This window comes from Theropithecus gelada, chromosome 4, assembly GCF_003255815.1.
Source record: "Theropithecus gelada isolate Dixy chromosome 4, Tgel_1.0, whole genome shotgun sequence".
Lineage (NCBI taxonomy): Eukaryota > Metazoa > Chordata > Mammalia > Primates > Cercopithecidae > Theropithecus > Theropithecus gelada.
The window spans coordinates 20799689-20818429 of NC_037671.1; the positions used below are offsets into that span (position 1 = coordinate 20799689).

The 18741-nt window shown below is 45.1% G+C and overlaps 1 protein-coding gene across 2 annotated transcripts in view; it reads right to left on the minus strand.

The window, feature by feature from the left end:
• Positions 1-15659: 15659 nt before the first annotated feature.
• KIF13A (kinesin family member 13A) overlaps positions 15660-18741 on the minus strand; it is a 233685-nt gene continuing 230603 nt past the window's right edge. For both annotated transcript variants that reach the window (XM_025383020.1, XM_025383017.1), the window contains one exon: positions 15660-17356. In XM_025383020.1, the coding sequence (XP_025238805.1) occupies positions 17336-17356 (21 nt within the window). In that variant the 3' untranslated portion in view covers positions 15660-17335. The remainder of the gene's footprint in view (positions 17357-18741) is intronic.

Below are 18741 nucleotides of genomic sequence, written 5' to 3' on the forward strand. Positions count from 1 at the left end.
TAATTTCCTTTTTTTTTTTTTTTTTTTTTGAGATGGAATCTCATTCTGTTGTGCAGAATGGAGTGCAGTGGAGCGATCTCTGCTCACTGCAAGCTCTGCTTCCCGGGTTCATGTGATTCTCCTGCCTCAGCCTACCAAGTAGCTAGGACTACAGGTGCCCACCACCATGCCTGGCTAATTTCTTTTGTATTTTTAGTAGAGATGGGGTTTCACTGTGTTAGCCAGGATGGTCTCAATCTCCTGACCTCGTGATCCATCCACCTTGGCCTCCCAAAGTGCTGGGATTACAGGTGTGAGCCACTGCGCCTGGCCAATTTCCTTTTTCTTAAAGTGCTTCCTTAAGTAGTTCTTTCATTTATTTATTTGTATTTATTTATTTTTTTAGAGAGTCTCACCCTATTGCCCAGGCTAGAGTGTGATGGCACAATCACAGCTCACTGCAGCCTCAAACTCCTGGCCTCAAGTGATCCTCCAAGCTCAGCTTCCCTAAGAGCTGGGATTACAAGCATAAGCCACTGCACCTGGTCCCTTAAGTAGTTCTTTTAATAGGATCACCTATAAATGATAAATTCTGTCTTTGCCTAAACTATTATTTGTCCTTTCCATGAATTGTTAACTAGCTAGAAACTGAAGTATAGGTTGGCATTTTCTCTCAGAATTTTGAAGCTGTTCCATCATCTTTTGATTTCTATTGGTATGTTTGAAAAGTCTGCTGTCAATCTAATTGTCATTTTTTTCATTTCTTTTTTTTTTTTTTGTGACGGAGTTTTGCTCTGTCACCCAGGCTGGAGTGCAATGGCATGATCTCGGGTCACTGCAACCTCTGCCTCCCGGGTTCAAGCCATTCTCCTGCCTCAGCCTCCCGAGTAGCTGGGATTACAGGTGCTTGCCACTGCGGCAGGCTAATTATTTTTTGGTATTTTTTAGTAGAGACAGGGTTTCGCCATGTTGGCTAGGCTGGTTTTGAACTCCCTGCCTCAAGTGATCTGCCTGCCTCGGCCTCCCAAAGTGCTGGGATTATAGGTGTGAGCCACCACGCCTGGCTGCCTCTTCCAAAATATCTGGAGTGGATTTTGTAGTGAAATACTTTCACCTCTAGTTGAGTTTAGTGTGGCATTTGGGAAGATGTAATGACTCTGTTTCCCGACATGTGCAGTGGTATAGTCTGTGCAGCTTCTACAGCTGCATTCAATGCCACCAATAAAAAAACACGGACACCTCAGTGGCCTAGGCTGTTTGTGGCAGTGGCGGTAACAGTGTAGGTTGTTAATATCCTGTGAGTTCCATGTTCAGGTGCTTGGAGTGGCTGTGGGGTGAGGGTCCTAGTCTCAGGGTCTCTCAAGCCTATTATGGCATCCGGGTCTTGGGATGCAGCTTTGCTCTCTGTGGGAAGTTTCAATGTAGGTTACCTAGAGCTAGGATCTGCGACCCTGAGGCACCCCTTAGGAGCTTGGGCCCAAAGGACTGCATTTTATAACTGTGATTCTAACTCTAGTGGGGATGGGGGACAGGGCAGAGCCCTAACCTGACTCTGGCAATGAGGGGGTGCTCTAGAGGTTTGGGTCTGGGGATCAGGGTATAGCTGCAATTCAGGAACCTGAGCCAATAGAGCTCAGTGGGAACTGAGGTCCCAGGGGATGAGGCACTGTGTAGTAGTGACTCTAGACCCTGGGATGGTGGGGCTTGGCAGTATCCCAGCCTCTGTGAGACCAGGTGCAGTGGTAGCAAGTACCCAATAATAATGGAGCACTGCTGTCCTCTGGGACCTGGGTTGGGGCAGGGAACAGCATAGCAATGATTTTATTCTCCAGGGAGAGGGTATCTCAGCAGCTCAGGCTTTAGGGGGATATTCCAGCCCCAGGGAAACAGAGCACTGGAGTTGTTTGGCTTGTAGGGTAGGGTGTCTCAGCTCAGCCACTGTTCTGTTTCCCTGGGATGTAGGGTCCTACCTCATCTCAGCCCAGAGATGCACAGCTGCTGAGATTGACCAGGACACTGATTCCCTAGTGGGGGCAATGTGCCAGTTCAGCTCAGGCTTGGGAGCATGACTGTTCTGGGCAGCCTAGTACTATTTCCCTGGAATGCAGACAATTGCTTCAGCTTAGGTATTGGGGTACATGATCGTTCTGGGTGGCCAATACACCATTCATTACCTGGGATGCCGGGTGCTGCATGGACTTAGGCAGTGGGGAGACATGACTGCTCTGAGCAGTCAAGATGCTGTTTTGCCATGAAACAGGATACTGCTTTATTTATTTATTTATTTTTAATTTATTTATTTATTTATTTTTTGAGATGGAGTCTCACTCTGTCGCCCAGGCTGGAGTGCAGTGGCGCATCTCCACTCACTGCAAGCTCCGCCTCCTGGGTTCACGCCATTCTGCTGCCTCAGCCTCACAAGTAGCTGGGACTACAGGCGTCCGCCACCACGCCCCACTAATTTTTTGTATTTTTTTAGTAGAGACGGGGTTTCACCGTGTTAGCCAGGATGGTCTTGATCTCCTGACCTCATGATCCACCCGCCTCGGCCTCCCAAAGTGCTGAGATTACAGGTGTGAGCCACCGTGCCCAGCCGATACTGCTTTATTTTTATTTTATTTTATTTTGAGACTGAGTCTCACTCTGTAGCCCAAGCTGGAGTGCAAAGGCACAATCTCGGCTCCCTGCAACCTCTGCCTCCTGGGTTCAAGCAATTCTCATGCCTCAGCCTCCCGAGTTGCTGGGATTACAGATGTGTGCCACCACGCCCGGCTAATTTTTTGTATTTTAGTAGAGATGGGATTTCACCATGTTGCCCAGGGTGGTCTCAAACTTCTGAGGTAAGGCGATCCGCCTGCCTCCGCCTCCCAAAGTGCTGGGATTGCAGGCGTGAGCCACCGCGCCCCCCCAGAAACAGGAAACTGCTTTAGCTCCTACCTGAGGAGGGGTCAGTGGAGTGGCTTCACCTCCGCCTGGCCCCATGGAGAAGGGTGTAACTGCTGCTCCCATTTCAGCTTGGGGATGTTGGGACACCAGGCTGGGTGGTTCAAAGGCAATTTAGCTTCAGGGATGAATGGGGATCTGTAACTACTTGCCCCCAGAGCCAGTCACACTCCAGCCATAGTTCCAATACAGCAGCATGTGGATCAGGGCGGGGGAGTGGCCAGTGCTGGCTCCTTCTCTCCGGGCAGCACAGCTGTGTGGACTCCAGGCAGCTTCCTCAGCTGGGCTTAGTGCCTACGAGGACTGCAGGGGACAGTTGTGAGGTTTGTAGGTGTCCAAAGTTGATGGGAGTTGCTGGGATCCCCTTGTTTACCTCTTTGCTGAAGGGAGAAGCTAGTTCTCAGCTGATCCCAACTAGGGGACAGAATAATGGAGGCCTGTCATTTCCTTCCATTCTCTGTGGTCATCCCGAGATTCTGTTACTCCTCTGGTGCACTCCAGCACTCTCAGTTATTTTCATTAAAATGTCGTTGTTGGCCAGGTGCAGTGGCTCACTCCTGTAATCCCAGCACTTTGAGGCTGAGGCAGGCGGATCACCTGAGGTCAGGAGTTTGAGACCAGCCTGGCCGCAACCCCATCATGAACCCGGGAGGCGGAGGTTGCAGTGAGCCAAGATCGTGCCACTGCACTGGATCCAGCCTGGCGACAGAGCAAGACTCTGTCTCGGGGGGGTGGGGGGGGAAAGGCATTGTTTATTTGTTGTTTTGACTATCTTTGTAGGAGGAACAAGCACTAGGGGCCATCTTGCTAATGTCACTTTCCATGTGGTCATCTTATAATGTCTAAAAACTGGCTTGCCTCAGTGAACCCTGGTGAGCTTCATCTTTCCATTTCAACTAGCTCATTAAAACATGTTTGTGAGCAGAGACAATATTCCCCTCAGTACCCTCTACACCAAACACGTGACTTTAAATTTAATTTTAAAATGTCACCATATGAAGCTGGGCAGGTTGGTACACGCCTATAGTCCCAGCTATTCAGGAGGCTGAGGCGGGAAAATTGTTTCAGGCCAGGAGTTTGAGTCCATCCTGGGCAACACAGGAAGATGCTCATCTCAAAAAAAAAAAAAAAAAAAAAAAAAAGGATGACATATGAAAATTGTTAAAAGACATTTTTGAAAAAGAATAGTGAAGGCCAGGTGTGGTGGGCTTGAGCTTGTAATCCCAGCACTTTGGGAGGCTGAGGCAGGAGGATCACTTGAGCACAGGAGTTTGAGATCAGCCTGAGCAACACAGTGAGAAACTATCTCTACAAAAATACAAAAATTAGCTTGGTGTGGTGGTATGCACCTATAGTCCCAGCTACCTGGAAGGCTGTGGTGGGAGGATTGCTTGAGCCTAGGAGGTTGAGGAGGCAGTAAGCCTCGTGCCAGTCTGGGTGACAGAGTGACACCCTGTCTCAAAAAAAAAAAAAAAAAAAAAAAAGTGAAGGGGAGACTTACCTTAACAACTTTTAAAATACGCTGTAAAGCTACTATAATTATACATTATGGTACATGTAAAGAATATAAACAAATCATTGAGGCAAAACATAGAGGGAGAAAACCTAATATTTTCTTTCCAAATCCCAATGAATGATCTTATATATCCCCTGGATTAGGCAACTTTCCTTGGGGTCACTGATCTATGGCACAGAGAGAAAAAATTGCCTCAGTTCCTATCAACTGATTTACAAGTGTTTCAGAACGATGCCTAATTTGAGAGTGCACATATTTGTTTCTATCTTGATTTTATGCTTTCATTGATTGACTGATGAGAAGACATTGTGTTGCTGCATTTTTGGGATCTTTCCTTCTATTAATTAATTCACTCTTTAATTAAAATGAGCAAACTGGTAGCATAAAATGTAAGTGAAACTCACACCAGCTATTTTTTAACTTGAAAACATTAAAATTTGACATACATCTAAGGATTTTTCATATGCAAAACCCTGTACTTAATTTCGGGCAAAGAAAGGCTAGTGAAGTATGGAAAAGGAACTGAGAGTTTAATTGGTAAGCTAAACATGAAAACAACTGCAATGGAAAAGAAAATAAAAACTTTTGATAGAAAATCCAGATCCTGAGGAAGCATGAAGAGGGAAAGCTATTTTGAGTAGTTGGCTTTTAGCTAGACCTTGAAGGACGAGGAGGATCTTGGCTTAGGAGGGAGACAGCATTCAGACTGATTCTGATGTCTTTGACATGTTTGAGGAGTATGCTAAGGTGTATTGTAGGCCTGATGTTTTTCTCATAATTAGACTGGAGTTACGGGTTTGGGGAGGACAATCACATTGGTGAAGTGCCATTTGTATCACATGGTACCTACTATCCACATGACTTATCACTGTTGATGTTGACTTTGACCACCTGAAGTTGTGTTTGTCGTTTCTCTACTACAAAGTTACATTTTCCACTTTCCATTCTCTTTGGAAGGAAGTCACTGTGTGGCACACCTCACGCTTGATGAGTGGGGAGTGACGCTCCCTCTCATATTTTTACTGTAAAGTGTATTTTTACTATTTTTTTCTTTAGACGGAGTCTCACTCTTGTTCAGACTGGAGGGCAATGGTGCAATCTTGGTTCACTGCAACCTCCGCCTCCTGGGTTCCAGTCATTCTCCTGCCTCAGTCTCCCGAGTAGCTGGGATTACAGGCACGCGCCACCATGCCTGGCTAATTTTTGTATTTTTAGTAGAGACAGGGTTTCACCACGTTGGCCAGGCTGGTCTCAAACTCCCAACCTCAGGTGATTCGCCTGCCTTGCCCTCCCAAAGTGCTGGGATTACAGGCGTGATCCACTGCGCCTGGCCTTTACTACATTTTAGAATAAGCTTATTTTCTCAAGTTTGTTTGTTTGTATGTTTTTGTTTTTGTTGTGTAAAGAATGATCTTACCTGGCTGGGCGCAGTGGCTCACGCCTGTAATCCCAGCATTTTGGGAGGCTGAGGTGGGTGGATCACTTGAGCCCAGGGGTTCAAGACTAACCTGGCCAAAATGGTGAAACCCTGTGTCTACTAAAAATACAAAAAATTGGCCGGGCACAGTGGCTCATGCCTGTAATCCCAGCACTTTGGGAGGCTGAGGTGAGTGGATCACATGAGGTCGGGAGTTCAAGACCAGCCTGACCAACATGGAGAAACCCCGTCTCTACTAAAAATACAAAATTAGCTGGGTGGTGGCACATGCTTGTAATTCCAGCTACTCGGGAGGCTGAGGCAGGAGAATTGCTTGAACCTGGGAGGTGGAGGCTGCAGTGAGCCGAGATCGCGCCATTGCACTCCAGCCTGGGCAAAAAGAGTGAAACTCCATCTCAAAAAAACAAAACAAAACAAAACAAAACACACAAAAAATTAGCCTGGCATGGCGGCATACGTCTGTAATCCCAGCTACTTGGGAGGCTGAGGCATGAGAATTGCTTGAACTCAAGAGGTGGAGGTTGTAGTGAGCCAAGATCATGCCACTGCACTCCATCCAGCCTGGGCAACAGAGTGAAATTGTGTCTTGAAAAAAAGTAAAGGGGAAACAAACAGCAAAGTATCAGAGCTGCCCAGAAAGGAGGAATGCCGCTGCCTGCAGTTTTTCCTTTTCTGCTGAAAATTCAAAACTAAGTCAAGTATAACTGTGGCAGCTACTATACAGTTCTATACAGTTCTTCTGAACAAGATTTTGACTGACAGATTTTTTTTTTTTTTTTTTTTTTTTTGAGACAGAGTCTTGCTCTGTCACCCAGGCTGGAGTGCAGTGGCATGATCCTGGCTCACTGCAACCTCCACCTCCTGGTTCAAGCGATTCTTCTGCTTCTGCCTCCCAAGAAGCTGGGACTACAGGCACCCATCACCACGCCCGGCTAATTTATTTTATTTTATTTATTTATTTATTTATTTTTTTGAGACAGAGTCTCACTCTGTCACCAGGCTGGAGTGCAGTGGTGCAATCCTGGCTCGCTGCAACCCTCGCCTCCCGGGTTCAAGCCATTCTCCTGCCTCAGCCTCCCGAGTAGCTGGGACTACAGGCGTGCGCCACCATGCCCAGCTAATTTTTTTGTATTTGTAGTAGAGATGGGGTTTTACCATGTTGGTCAGGATGGTCTCGATCTCCTAACCTCATTATCTGCCCACCTTGGCCTCCCAAAGTGCTGGGATTACAGGTATGAGCCATGTGCCCCACCTAATTTTTGTATCTTTAGTAGAGAAGGGATTTCAGCATGTTAGCCAGGCTTGTCTTGAACTCCTGACCTCTATGATCCACCCACCTCGGCCTCCCAAAGCGCTGGGATTACAGGCATTAGCCACCATGCCTGGCTGAGACTGACAGATTCTGATGCAAACAATTTTCCTGGATTTGAAGCCTAGCTCCTTCCCTTTCTGGCCTTTGTGATTTTTTTTTTTTTTTTTTTTTTTTGACAGTCTCACTCTGCTGCCCAGGCTGGAGTGGAGTGGCACGATCTAGGTTTACCGCAACCTCCGCCTCCTGGGTTCAAGTGATTCTCCTGCCTCTGCCTCCCAAGTAGCTGGGATTACAGGCGTGTGCCACCACACCCAGCTAATTTTTGTATTTTTCATAGAGACAGGGTTCCACCATATTGGAAAGGCTGGTTATGAACTCCTGACCTCGTGATCTGCCTGCCTCGGCCTTCCAAAGTGCTGGGATTACAGGTGTGAGCTACTGCCCCTGACCCTTTGTGACCTTCTGTTGCTGTTGTTTTTTTGAGACGGAGTCTTGCTCTGTCACCCAGGCTGGAGTGCAGTGGCACGGTGAATCACGCCTCTGGGATTCACACCATTCTCCTGCCTCAGCCTTCCGAGTAGCTGGGACTACAGGTGCCCACCACCGCGCCTGGCTAATTTTTTGTATTTTTTAGTAGAGATGGGGTTTCACCGTGTTAGCCAGGATGGTCTTGATCTCCTGACCTCGCAATTCGCCTGCCTCAGCCTCCCAAAGTGCTGGGATTACAGGTGTGAGCCATGGTGCCCGGCCTTCTTGTTGTTTTTTTGTAAGCTCATATTAAGTGATACTCTGTAATCCTGACAGATCCTTAACCCCTTTGAGACACAATTTCCGCATCTGTAAAATGGGGTTAATGACAGTATCTACCTCATGAGGCTGTTGGAATGATTATGGGAGCAATGCATATTAAATTCCTTACATTTAATAAATAGCAATGCAGTGGACATATTTTTTATATATTTTTTTGAGACAGGATCTGACTCTGTTGCCTAGACTGGAGTGCAGTGGCACCATCTTGGTTCACCGCAACTTCTGCCTCCCGGCTTCAAGTGATTTTCTCACCTCAGCCTCCCAAGTAGCTGGGATTATAGGTACGTGCCACCCCATTCGGCTAATTTTTGTGTTTTTAGTATTGATGGGGTTTCACTATGTTGGCCAGGCTGGCCTCGAACTCCTGACCTCAAGTGATCTACCCACCTGGGCCTCCAAAGTGCTGGGATTATAGGCGTAAGGCACCGCGCTCGGCCTGAGACTTCATCTCTTAGGAAAAAAAAAAAAAAAAAAAAGGGCTAGGCATGGTGACACTTGTGATTCCAGCACTTTGTGAGGCTGTGGCAGGAATACTGCTGGAGCCCAGGAGTTCAAGACCAGCCTGAGGAACATAGCGAGACCTTATCTCTATTACGAAGAAAAAAAAAGCTTTGAAGTCAGTACTTTGTTATGCCAGAGTGTAGGCTCTGTGATCTAAGGGTAGTTCCTCTGAGACAAGAAGGGAAGGAGAAACGAGAAATCAGGGACGGGGAAGAGAAAAGTGAGGCAGAGGGAATCAGGAGGTTGAGACTGGGGGGAGGATGCATCTTAGTCCATAAGAGGACACCCAGTGCTCTACACCTGGGGCTGAGGTGAGGAGTTGGGTATGAGCTACACTTTTTGAGGCTCAGATAGTTTGAGAGAGAAATTGAGAGAGCATCGGCTGGTGCTTTGCTGCTTTCTATTGGCACCCTCCCAGCCTTGCTTGAATAGAATGGAAGGAATAGATAGATAGGCTCCAAAAAACATTCAGTTGGTCCTCTTTGAGGCATGGATGAGTTCCTGAAAGAACCCATGAGTAATGCAAGAAGAAAGCTGAAATTTTTTTGAGATAGAGTCGTGGTCTTGTCACTCAGGCTGGAGTGCAATAGTGCGATCTTGGCTTACTGCAACCTCCGCCTCCCGGGTTCAAACGATTCTCCTGCCTCAGCCTCCCAAGTAGCTGGAATTACAGGTACCTACCATCATGCTTGGCTAATTTTTTTTGTATTTTTTGTGGAGACGGGGTTCCACCATGTTGGCCAGGCTGGTCTTGAACTCCTGGCCTCAGGTGATCTGCCCACTTCAGCCTCCCAAAGTGCTGGGCATGAGCCACCGTGCCTGGCCAAGAATGCTGAAAATTAAGAGTCACTATGACTGTCCAGGTTCACCACAGCACAGGTATGGCACAGGGATGCCATGGCAGGGGCTGTGTGCCAGACAGCCCAGAGCTGGAGCCAGGGGCAAGGGCAGCTAAGCCTCATAAGTACCAGTGCAAGACCAGCGGGAAAAGCTTTGAGCAGAGTTTGCCAGGCAATTGTCCTGCAGAAAGTTTCCTGGAGGACAGACCATTATTGACATCAGTGGTGAGTGAGGCCAGGACAGAAATCTATGACCAACAATTAGATGAGAAAACTACTCCTCAACCAGGGTCAGCAGAAACTAGCAGAAGACAACAGATTACAGGTGCTACCCTGGCCAATAGGATAAAAAAAGGAACCTTCCAGACCCATCCTTAGAAGCATGGGGCTCAGGGGACAGACTTCAAGAGAAAAGGAACTCTGAGGCTGAGTTCATATTGAATATTTACCTGCAAGAGCTTAAACAGGAAGAAGCTGATCAGGAATACTTTTCTACATATCTGTACCAGTTTTTGATAGTTCGTTTATTTTTACATTTTATTTTTTGTTAGCTTATTTTCCTTTTAAAACTATTCTCTTTTAAATCCTTTTTATTTTTTAAGAGAAAACTTCTAAGTTTCATTAAATTTTTTAAAATTTATTTTTTAACCGGCCGGTGTGGTGGCTCACGCCTGTAATCCCAGCACTTTGGGAGCCCGAGGCGGGCGGATCATGAGGTCAGGAGATCGAGACCATCCTGGCTAACACGGTGAAACCCCCTCTCTACTAAAAATACAAAAAAACTAGCTGGGCTTAGTGGCGGGCGCCTGTAGTCCCAGCTACTCAGGAGGCTGAGGCAGGAGAATGGTGTGAACCCGGGAGGCGGAGCTTGCAGTGAGCCGAGATCGCGCCACTGCACTCCAGCCTGGGTGACAGAGCGAGACTCCATCTCAAAAAAAAAAAAAAAAAAAAAAAAATTATTTTTTAAAGAAAACGTTTAAGTTTCATTAAAAAGTTTTATTTTTTAAAGAAAACTTTTAAACTTCATAAATCCCTTTATGTTTCTTTTTCCAGTTAGCCAGCTTTAAAGTTTCATTTTACGAGCTTCAAGAGCTTTGAACCCTTGCTTATTCTGAAACATTTGGATGTGTAACACATCTTAGTAAAAAATCTGATCTTTCAATATCTTCAGCAAAAAAAAAGCCTATCTTCATAAACTCCTTTTTTTGGCAGTTTTCTTCCTAAATCTAATTGTTAATATCATATGCCTTAGTAAGTAAAGATGTGTCTGAATTTCCTACTTTGACCAAAGCCATAAAATATATTGGTATGCTTGTGTCTCTAATGAAGCGGATCTGCAAAGCATCAAATGAGAACAACCCAACTAAAAATAGAGGTGGGCCGAATGTGGTGGCTCATGCCTGTAATCCCAGCATTTTGGGAGGCCAGGGCGGGAGGATCTCTTTGAGCTCAGGATTTCAAAGCCAGAGACTCCTGACAGCTCAAGAGGTCCTGAAATGGCAAGACTACGTCTCTACAAAAAATGAGAAAATTAGCTGGTTGTGGTGGCCCGTGCCTGTGGTTCTAGCTGCTAAAGAGGCTGAGGCAGGAGGATCAAAGTCCAGGAGGCTGAGGCTGCAGTGAGCCTGATCACACCACTGCACTGCAGCCTGGGTGACGGAGTGCACTTGCCTCCACCAGGAATAGTAGTACAGTTTGATTACTGACTATAAGTCACACATTCAGATAATCCTAGTATTTTGACTTTTTTCTTTATTAATATCTCCTTTGTCTTCCATGGGATGTGCCTTTCCTTTTGACTCTGCTCTTTATGAATAAAGGAGTTGGATTCCCAATTCACTGAGAGGTTTCAGTTAGCTTTGCTTTGCCCCATGGCTTCAGGTATGTAACTTCATAATAGTTACGGTGGTTTTAAAATATGTCTACAAATCCTTTGACAGTCTTCTTCACAAAATGAAGAGCCCAGTTCCCCTCCTGTTCAGTCGGGGCTGGACTTAGTATCTCACTGCTCATGAATGGATTATGGTGGAAGTGAAGTGTGACTTGAGACCACGTCATAAAAGAGGCACTGTGGCTTCTGCTTGCTGTCTTGGACCACTTGCTCTGGGGATGCCAACTGCCACATTGTGGGGACATTCAAGCAGTATGGAGGGGTCTACAGAGCGAGGAAGTGGATCCACTCTAAAAGTGGATTCTCCCAGTCCCAGTTGAGCTTTCGGGTAACTGATAACTAACTCTAGCTGACATCTTTATATATTTTTCCTATTTATACACACACACACACACACACGCATACTTTTTCTTTTTAGCTCTTGGAGCAGAAAAGGAGAGCAAGAACTCTTACTCAATTACATTTTTTTTTTTTGAGATGAAGTCTTGCTTCATCACCCAGGCTGGAGTGCAATGGCATAGTCTCGGCTCACTGCAACCTCCACCTCCCGGGTACAAGCGATTCTCCTGCCTCAGCCTCTCAAGTAGCTGGGATTACAGGTGCCTGCCACCATGCCCAGCAAATTTTTATATTTTTAATGTTTATTTCTTGAGACGGAGTCTCGCTCTGTCGCCCAGGCTGGAGTGCAATGGCGCGATCTCAGCTCACTGCAACCTCTGCCTCCTTGGTTCAAGCGATTGTCCTGCCTCAGCCTCCCAAATAGCTGGGACTACAGGGCTGTGCCACCATTGTATCTTCAGTAAGACGGGGTTTCACTATGTTGGTCAGGCTGGTCTCGAGCTCCTGACCTCAGGTGATTTCCCCACCTGGGCCTCCCAAAGTGCTGGGATTGCAGGCCTCAGTTACATTTTCTTTCAATACTTTTTAATTACATGACCAGAAAGCATTACTTTATAATAAAGCATAGTCACGTAATTAGCTTTTTTTTCAACATTATTCTAAAGCTTCTAAAATATTATAATTTAAAAAATAATTATTGGCTGGGGCAGCATAATTTAGTAGAACACAGTATCTTGTCCTTACCTAACCCTAAAGCTTTTTAAATTTTTTTTTAGTGAGAAGAGTGGCATTATTTTACATTTTGTAAATCTCTCTAATGTCTGACTTAATAGATGAAAGCTGGATTCCCAAAGCTGCTTTGCATTCAGTCTGTTACAATATCACACGTGAGGTAGCCTCTGGAAAACTCCTCTCCACACTCATGAAAGAAATAGAGTGAAAAAGACAAATGATGTATTAGTAATATAAAAATGGCTTTGACCTTGACTATCCGTGAAAGTCTCTTGAGGACCGCCCCTCCTCAACCACCCTTTGAGAACCGCTGCTCGTTTCATTTCCTCACTTTACGTAGAAGGACACAGACCTCAGAAATCCAAAATGACACAGCCTGTTAGTGGGAGGATACAGATGAGATGGTTTGTCTCACTTCTCTTGCTTAGGTTTTCAGTCAGATACCCTGATGGCCTGTCCTGTTCTCTGTAGCTGCAAAGACTGTCACAATATATTATCCCTGCAAAAATTTTAATAAAAAAGGAAACATCACCAAACCTCATAAATTCTACAACAAGCATACTGTGTTTAAATTTGAATTATGACATTTGAATTAGGATCTCTATTTGAACTGAAACACTAAGGCAAATTCTATGGCGCCCTACTCCATGCAAGTTGTTAATGACAAACTGCACAGTAAATACCACAAACACGGAAATACCACAGTGTCTGCGTCTGAAATATAATTGTGATAGATTCCAAAAAAAATTTTTAAAAATTAAAAAAAATCTTAAATTCTACATCCTGCGGAACCAAAAACATTTTCTCATGTACTGGCTGAAAGGGTAGTGGATGTATTAAGAGACTACAAATAGGCTGGCAATCGTAGGGAGCTTTTTAGATTAACTAGAGTTGTTCTGAGATGTAGATATTTTTCATTCTCTAACCAGACCTTATTTTTGTCTTTTTGAAAAAACATCAAAGAATCTTCACGGTCACCTAGCAATGATTTCCTTTGTATTCTATTAGATGGTACAAATCTTTAAATGGATCATAGCCTTGTTCCTTAAAGAACGTAGTGTCAGCCAGGCATGGTGGCTCATGCCTGTAATCCCAACACTTTGAGAGGCCAAAGCGGGTGGATTCCCTGTCTCTACTGAAAATACAAAAATTAGCTGGGTGTGGTGGCAGGCGCCTGTAATCCCAGCTACTCGGGAGGCTGAGGCAGGAGAATCACTTGAATCCAGGGGGCAGAGTTTACAGTGAGCTGAGATTGCGCCACTGCACTCCAGCTTGGGTGACAGAGTGAGACTATCTCAAAAAAAAAAAAAAAAAAAAAAGAACATAGTGCCTACAAAAGCTGGTCTAGCAAAGGACATTATTCCCAAGGAAGCTACTCCCAACTGTTGGGTTTTTTCAGGCTCTACATTCTTTAGTTTTGAATCATGTGGCATATATATATTTTTTTTCTTTTTTTTTTTTGAGACGGAGTCTTACTCTGTCGCCTAGGCTGGAGTGCAGTGGTGTGATCTCGGCTCACTGCAACCTCTACCTCCCGGCTTTGAATGATACTTCTGCCTCAGCCTCCTGAGTATATAGTAGCTGAGTATATAGTAGCTGGAACTATAGGCATGTGCTACCATGCCCGAGTAATTTTTGTATTTTTAGTAGAGACAGGATTTCACCATGTTGGCCAGGTGGGTCTTGAACTCCTGACCTCAGGAGATCCACCCGCCTTGGCCTCCCAAAGTTCTGGGATTACAGACGTGAGCCACCGCGCCTGGCCAGAGTTTATCTTCCTTAATGAAAGAACTCACAACCGAGGCAAAATGAACTTTTTAGGTAAGGAGTTGCTTCTTTTCTGGTTTCCCTTTGAGCAAATTCTTTCCATTTCTCACCAAACCGCCAGAGGCCCCCAGGAAGGGAAACTGGCAGCTCCAAATGACCCTTTCCTCTCCCCAGGAGGACACAATGAGGACCCTGCAGCTGGTCCCCACGACTCCTACTCCTGTGCTAGAGGACAGTTCGAGCCATAGTCCCAAAGGTCTTTTTATAAACAGCTATTCTCCCCGTAAGTCGGTGCCATAGAAACACAAGGTTGTATTTCTGTTATGATAAAATGTGTGTCCAAAAAACTATCAACAAATGTGCTGACACTGGTACTACTGTATCTTGGAAATAATCGTTAAACCCATGCCTCTAACTAGCCAATAAAATGTCCTAAACCCAGTTTGTTCTAGTCATAATGACAGATGACAATGTCACTGACCTGAATACCACTGGTCTCACACTAGCAAGGCGAATGATATTTGTTCATTTTCTCTTGAACTATACGTTTAGTTGTTATCTTTTATTTAACTATTAAATAGCTGCTTTCCTCTTTCCAAACCCATTCTCTAAAATTCAAGTAAGTTTTGGGATTTTTTTTGGGTCCCTTCTCTCCTTTCCCAGGGAAGTCTCTACAGGGCACCCTTCTGTCCAGAACAGGCTAGATCTAATTCTTTGTAACTTCAGAAAGGGTATTTTGAACAGCTGAGATTTTTCTTCTTTTTTTTTTTTTTTTGAGCGGAGTCTCGCTCTGTCGCCCAGGCTGGAGTGCTGTGGCGCGATCTCGGCTCACTGCAAGCTCCGCCTCCCGGGTTTACGCCATTCTCCTGCCTCAGCCTCCCGAGTAGCTGGGACTACAGGCCCCTGCCACCATGACCGGCTAATTTTTTGTATTTTTAGTAGAGAGGGGGTTTCACCGTGTTAGCCAGGATGGTCTCGATCTCCTGACCTCGTGATCCGCCCACCTCGGCCTCCCAAAGTGCCGGGATTAGAAGCGTGAGCCACCGCACCCGGCCTGCTGAGATTTTTCTGAAAAGATTCTGTAATAATTCTGTTTTTAGATAAGATTTTTATGATAAGCTACTTTTAGCCACTATTTCACAGGTGGCAGGGCACTGCTGCTTGCTGTAAAGATTTAAGCATCGTTAACAGGTGTAACATACCATGTCCTACCTGCTCCAGATAGCCCCCCTCCACCACGATGGGATTGGTCTGTCTGGAACTGTGACACTCACCACACCCTTCTGTCCTGTGAAGGTGCCCAGTTTTCAAGAGGCCTGTCCGTCCATGACATGTCACCAGGCTGAACACAGAGACTGACAAGCAAAGTGTGGCCTGCATCCTGGCTTTGCTACAGCTCCATCAGTAACTTCTCTGCCTCAGTTTTCCACCTGTCAAACACTTAATGTCCACAGTACCTATGGGTCTGTTGCTGTGAGGATTAAATGAGATAATGAATATCAAATGTTTAGAACAGTGCCTAATACACAGTTGACCCCTAATAAATGCTAGCTGATATTATTATTGTTTAACACTACAGAGACATGCACACATAGAAATATGGTAAGTTAGATGTGAAACTAAAGGCAGGGTTATTAAAGACAAACAATTGATGTTTTAAAATCTGAATTACATGGTTTGTATTCTAAAACACACACACACACACACACAGAAATCTGTACCAATTAAACACAATAAAGTTGAAAGGGGATATAAATTACAGTTTTTCTTTTTTTAACAGACAATAGTAAAATACTACAGTCAGCTCACTATACACACAAATCATGAACAGCAGCTTTTCATTAAGGTTTCCAATATCTTACTCATTTACCAACTCGAAGAACTTAAAAGAAAAAAGGTACAGCAGGTTGTGTACGCATTCTCTCTCTCTTGCTCTCACAACACATTTATAGCTGTACATCCAGACCGATTATACAGGCATCTACAGAGTAGGTACAGAAAGGACTTTTGTAAAAATTTCCATACACATAATCCTTCAATGTCACCATTCGTAGGAGAATTTTACAAATGAAGACATGACAGCAGGGTCATCTGTATTCGATCATCTCCTGCAAACATGGTAAAGTGTGAACCGTTGCACTTCATAGCTCAGTCTGTCTCCTCAGCATTTTCCAGAATCAAGCAAAATAACAACAGCAAAACCACACCACAGTGAAACCTACCAATCCAAAACAAAACCACACACACAAAAACACACAAAAATCAACACCTCCCACCCCACCCACCCCACCACAACTCCTGGCTGTCCTTGTGTTTTCTTACAGTAATACTGCTCTTTTCATTCCACCTGCCCAGCTGGGCTGAGCCACGGTCCAGGCAACTACGGAGTCAGAGCCCCAGTCACTGTCAACAGTTATAATACAATGTCAAGTCAGCAGGTGGTGGGGCAGGTGGAAGACCAAAGAATATAGCTGTGAGATTTCTCAGTGTGCTTATGAAACAAAGGACAGAGAACGGCAGCACATGGCTTGGTAGCCAAGGGAATTATGGCACCAAACTTGCAGTCAAACATACATGTTCATACGAAAGAGTGGACAGCAAAAATGTTGTCTTATGTAAGTTCTTTGGTTATAAAGAACAGCATTCTATAACCTTTTCTGCAAAGAGGGATTTGCAAGCTCATTCTTAGGCAATAAAATATTTTTCATCTGCTCATGTTATAAGAGATCGCCCAAGTTGCTTTGTAACAAAGTCCAGTACCTTATGATTTTCTACAAATCACCTTTATCTGCATTTTAGTGTGCAGCCTTGTCTGTCTCCAGACATACTATAGATACACATTTCATATACATAATATATATTATTTATAAAAAACAGATTAGAGCATTGACTCCAGATTCTACAGTAAGAACTGATTAAAATTGTACAAGAATAAAGTCTCTTGGAATCTGCAGAGGTTTCTATACAGTGGAGGTGTGTAGTAAGTGCAAACAAAAATACTGTCACTTAGTTAATCCGGGATTTTCAGTTCTCTTGCTTTCTGGAAAAAGCAGAGGCTGTTGATTCACCCAAGTGACAAAGTGCCGCTTCTCCCGCTGGGGAGGGGAAAGGAGGTGGCCCAGGAAGTGCACGGCGTAGATTCTCCAGCTTCTGGTCTGAGGTCCAGCCAGGCGGCAGCGCGTTTTAAAGATGGGGCTGGTTCTTGCCCAAGGTAACCAGGTGAACAAAGACGCCAAGCTGTGGCCTGAGGAAGGGGTGCTTGCGGCTCTCACCGTGAGGTCGTGCCTCCCTGGAATGCAGAGGCTGGTGAGTTGATGCTTCTCATCCCCATCTGCCCACCTCACCCACAGCACCCACTCTCAGCCCAGTCCACAACCACCACAAGGGGCTCTTCCTAAAGGGACCCACAGGATTGGTTTTATTATGGAATCCAGTGCTGGAATTCACACTGTAGAAGCCCCGAGGTGATGTTTCTAGGAAAAGTAATGACAGTAACACCCAAAGTAAAAGTTAAAAAAAAAAAAAAATAGTAACTTCTGGATGTGCAGTCTAAGTCATATCAGGGGTTTGAACAAAAGTCAAACTATGGTTCTCAGAAATTTTTTTTTCTTTTTTTGAGACGGCATCTCGCTCTGTCACCCAGGCTGGAGTGCAGTGGTGCGATCTCAGCTCACCGCAAGCTCCACCTCCCGGGTTGACGCCATTCTCCTGCCTCAGCCTCCCAAAGTACTGGGATTACAGGTGTGAGCCACCACACCCGGCCTCTCAGAAAAAATTTTAAACTGTCAAAACAACTTATTAAAACCAATGTAGTAAAAACATTATAAATCAAAAAATCTTAAATTTTTGTAGAGACAGGGTCTTGCTATGTTGCCCAGGATGGTGTCAAACTCCTGGGCTCATGCAATTCTCCTGTCGTGGACTCCCAACGTGTTAGGACTACAGGCCACTGTGCCCGGCTCCAAAAAAATTTTTTTTTTTTTTTTGAGATAGAGTTTTGCTCTTGTTGCCCAGGCTGGAGTGCGATGGCGCGATCTCGGCTCACTGCAACTTCCGCCTCCCAGGTTTGAGAGATTCTCCTGCCTCAGCCTTCTGAGTAGCTGGGTTTATAGGCATGTGCTACCACTTCCGGCTAATTTTGTGTTTTCAGTAGAGACAGAGTTTCTCCATGTTGGTCAGGCTGGTCTCAAACTTGCAACCTCAGGTGATCCACCCGCCTCAGCCTCCAAAAGTGCTGGGATTACAGGCGTGAGCCACTGCGCTCGGCTAAAAACTCTTTAAAGGAGAAAAATCTCTATAATCCCATCATCTTGATATAACATTTGTAAACTTCACTTTAAACCATGATCTCTGGGAGGAACGCATTATTCTGGAAACTTTCCAATCCTTATCTTCTCCTGTTGGGTTCTAAATAATCTAGGCAATGAAAACAAAAAGGGGGTTGTTGCTCCTCCTCCCTCTTCCATGGGCAGTGCTTCCCACAGTATGGCCCTCAGATACCCCGTCTCCTATTACTCTATGGGGGCACAAGGGGATGGGGAGGAAGGAAGGTTTTGTGAATACCTTATTTCCCCTATTGCACACTGTATAAAGCAAAATCTTAGGGCTGGAGGGCAGTGACTCCTGGGAATTTGAATTTTTTTTTTAATTTTAATTTTTAAAATTATTTAAACA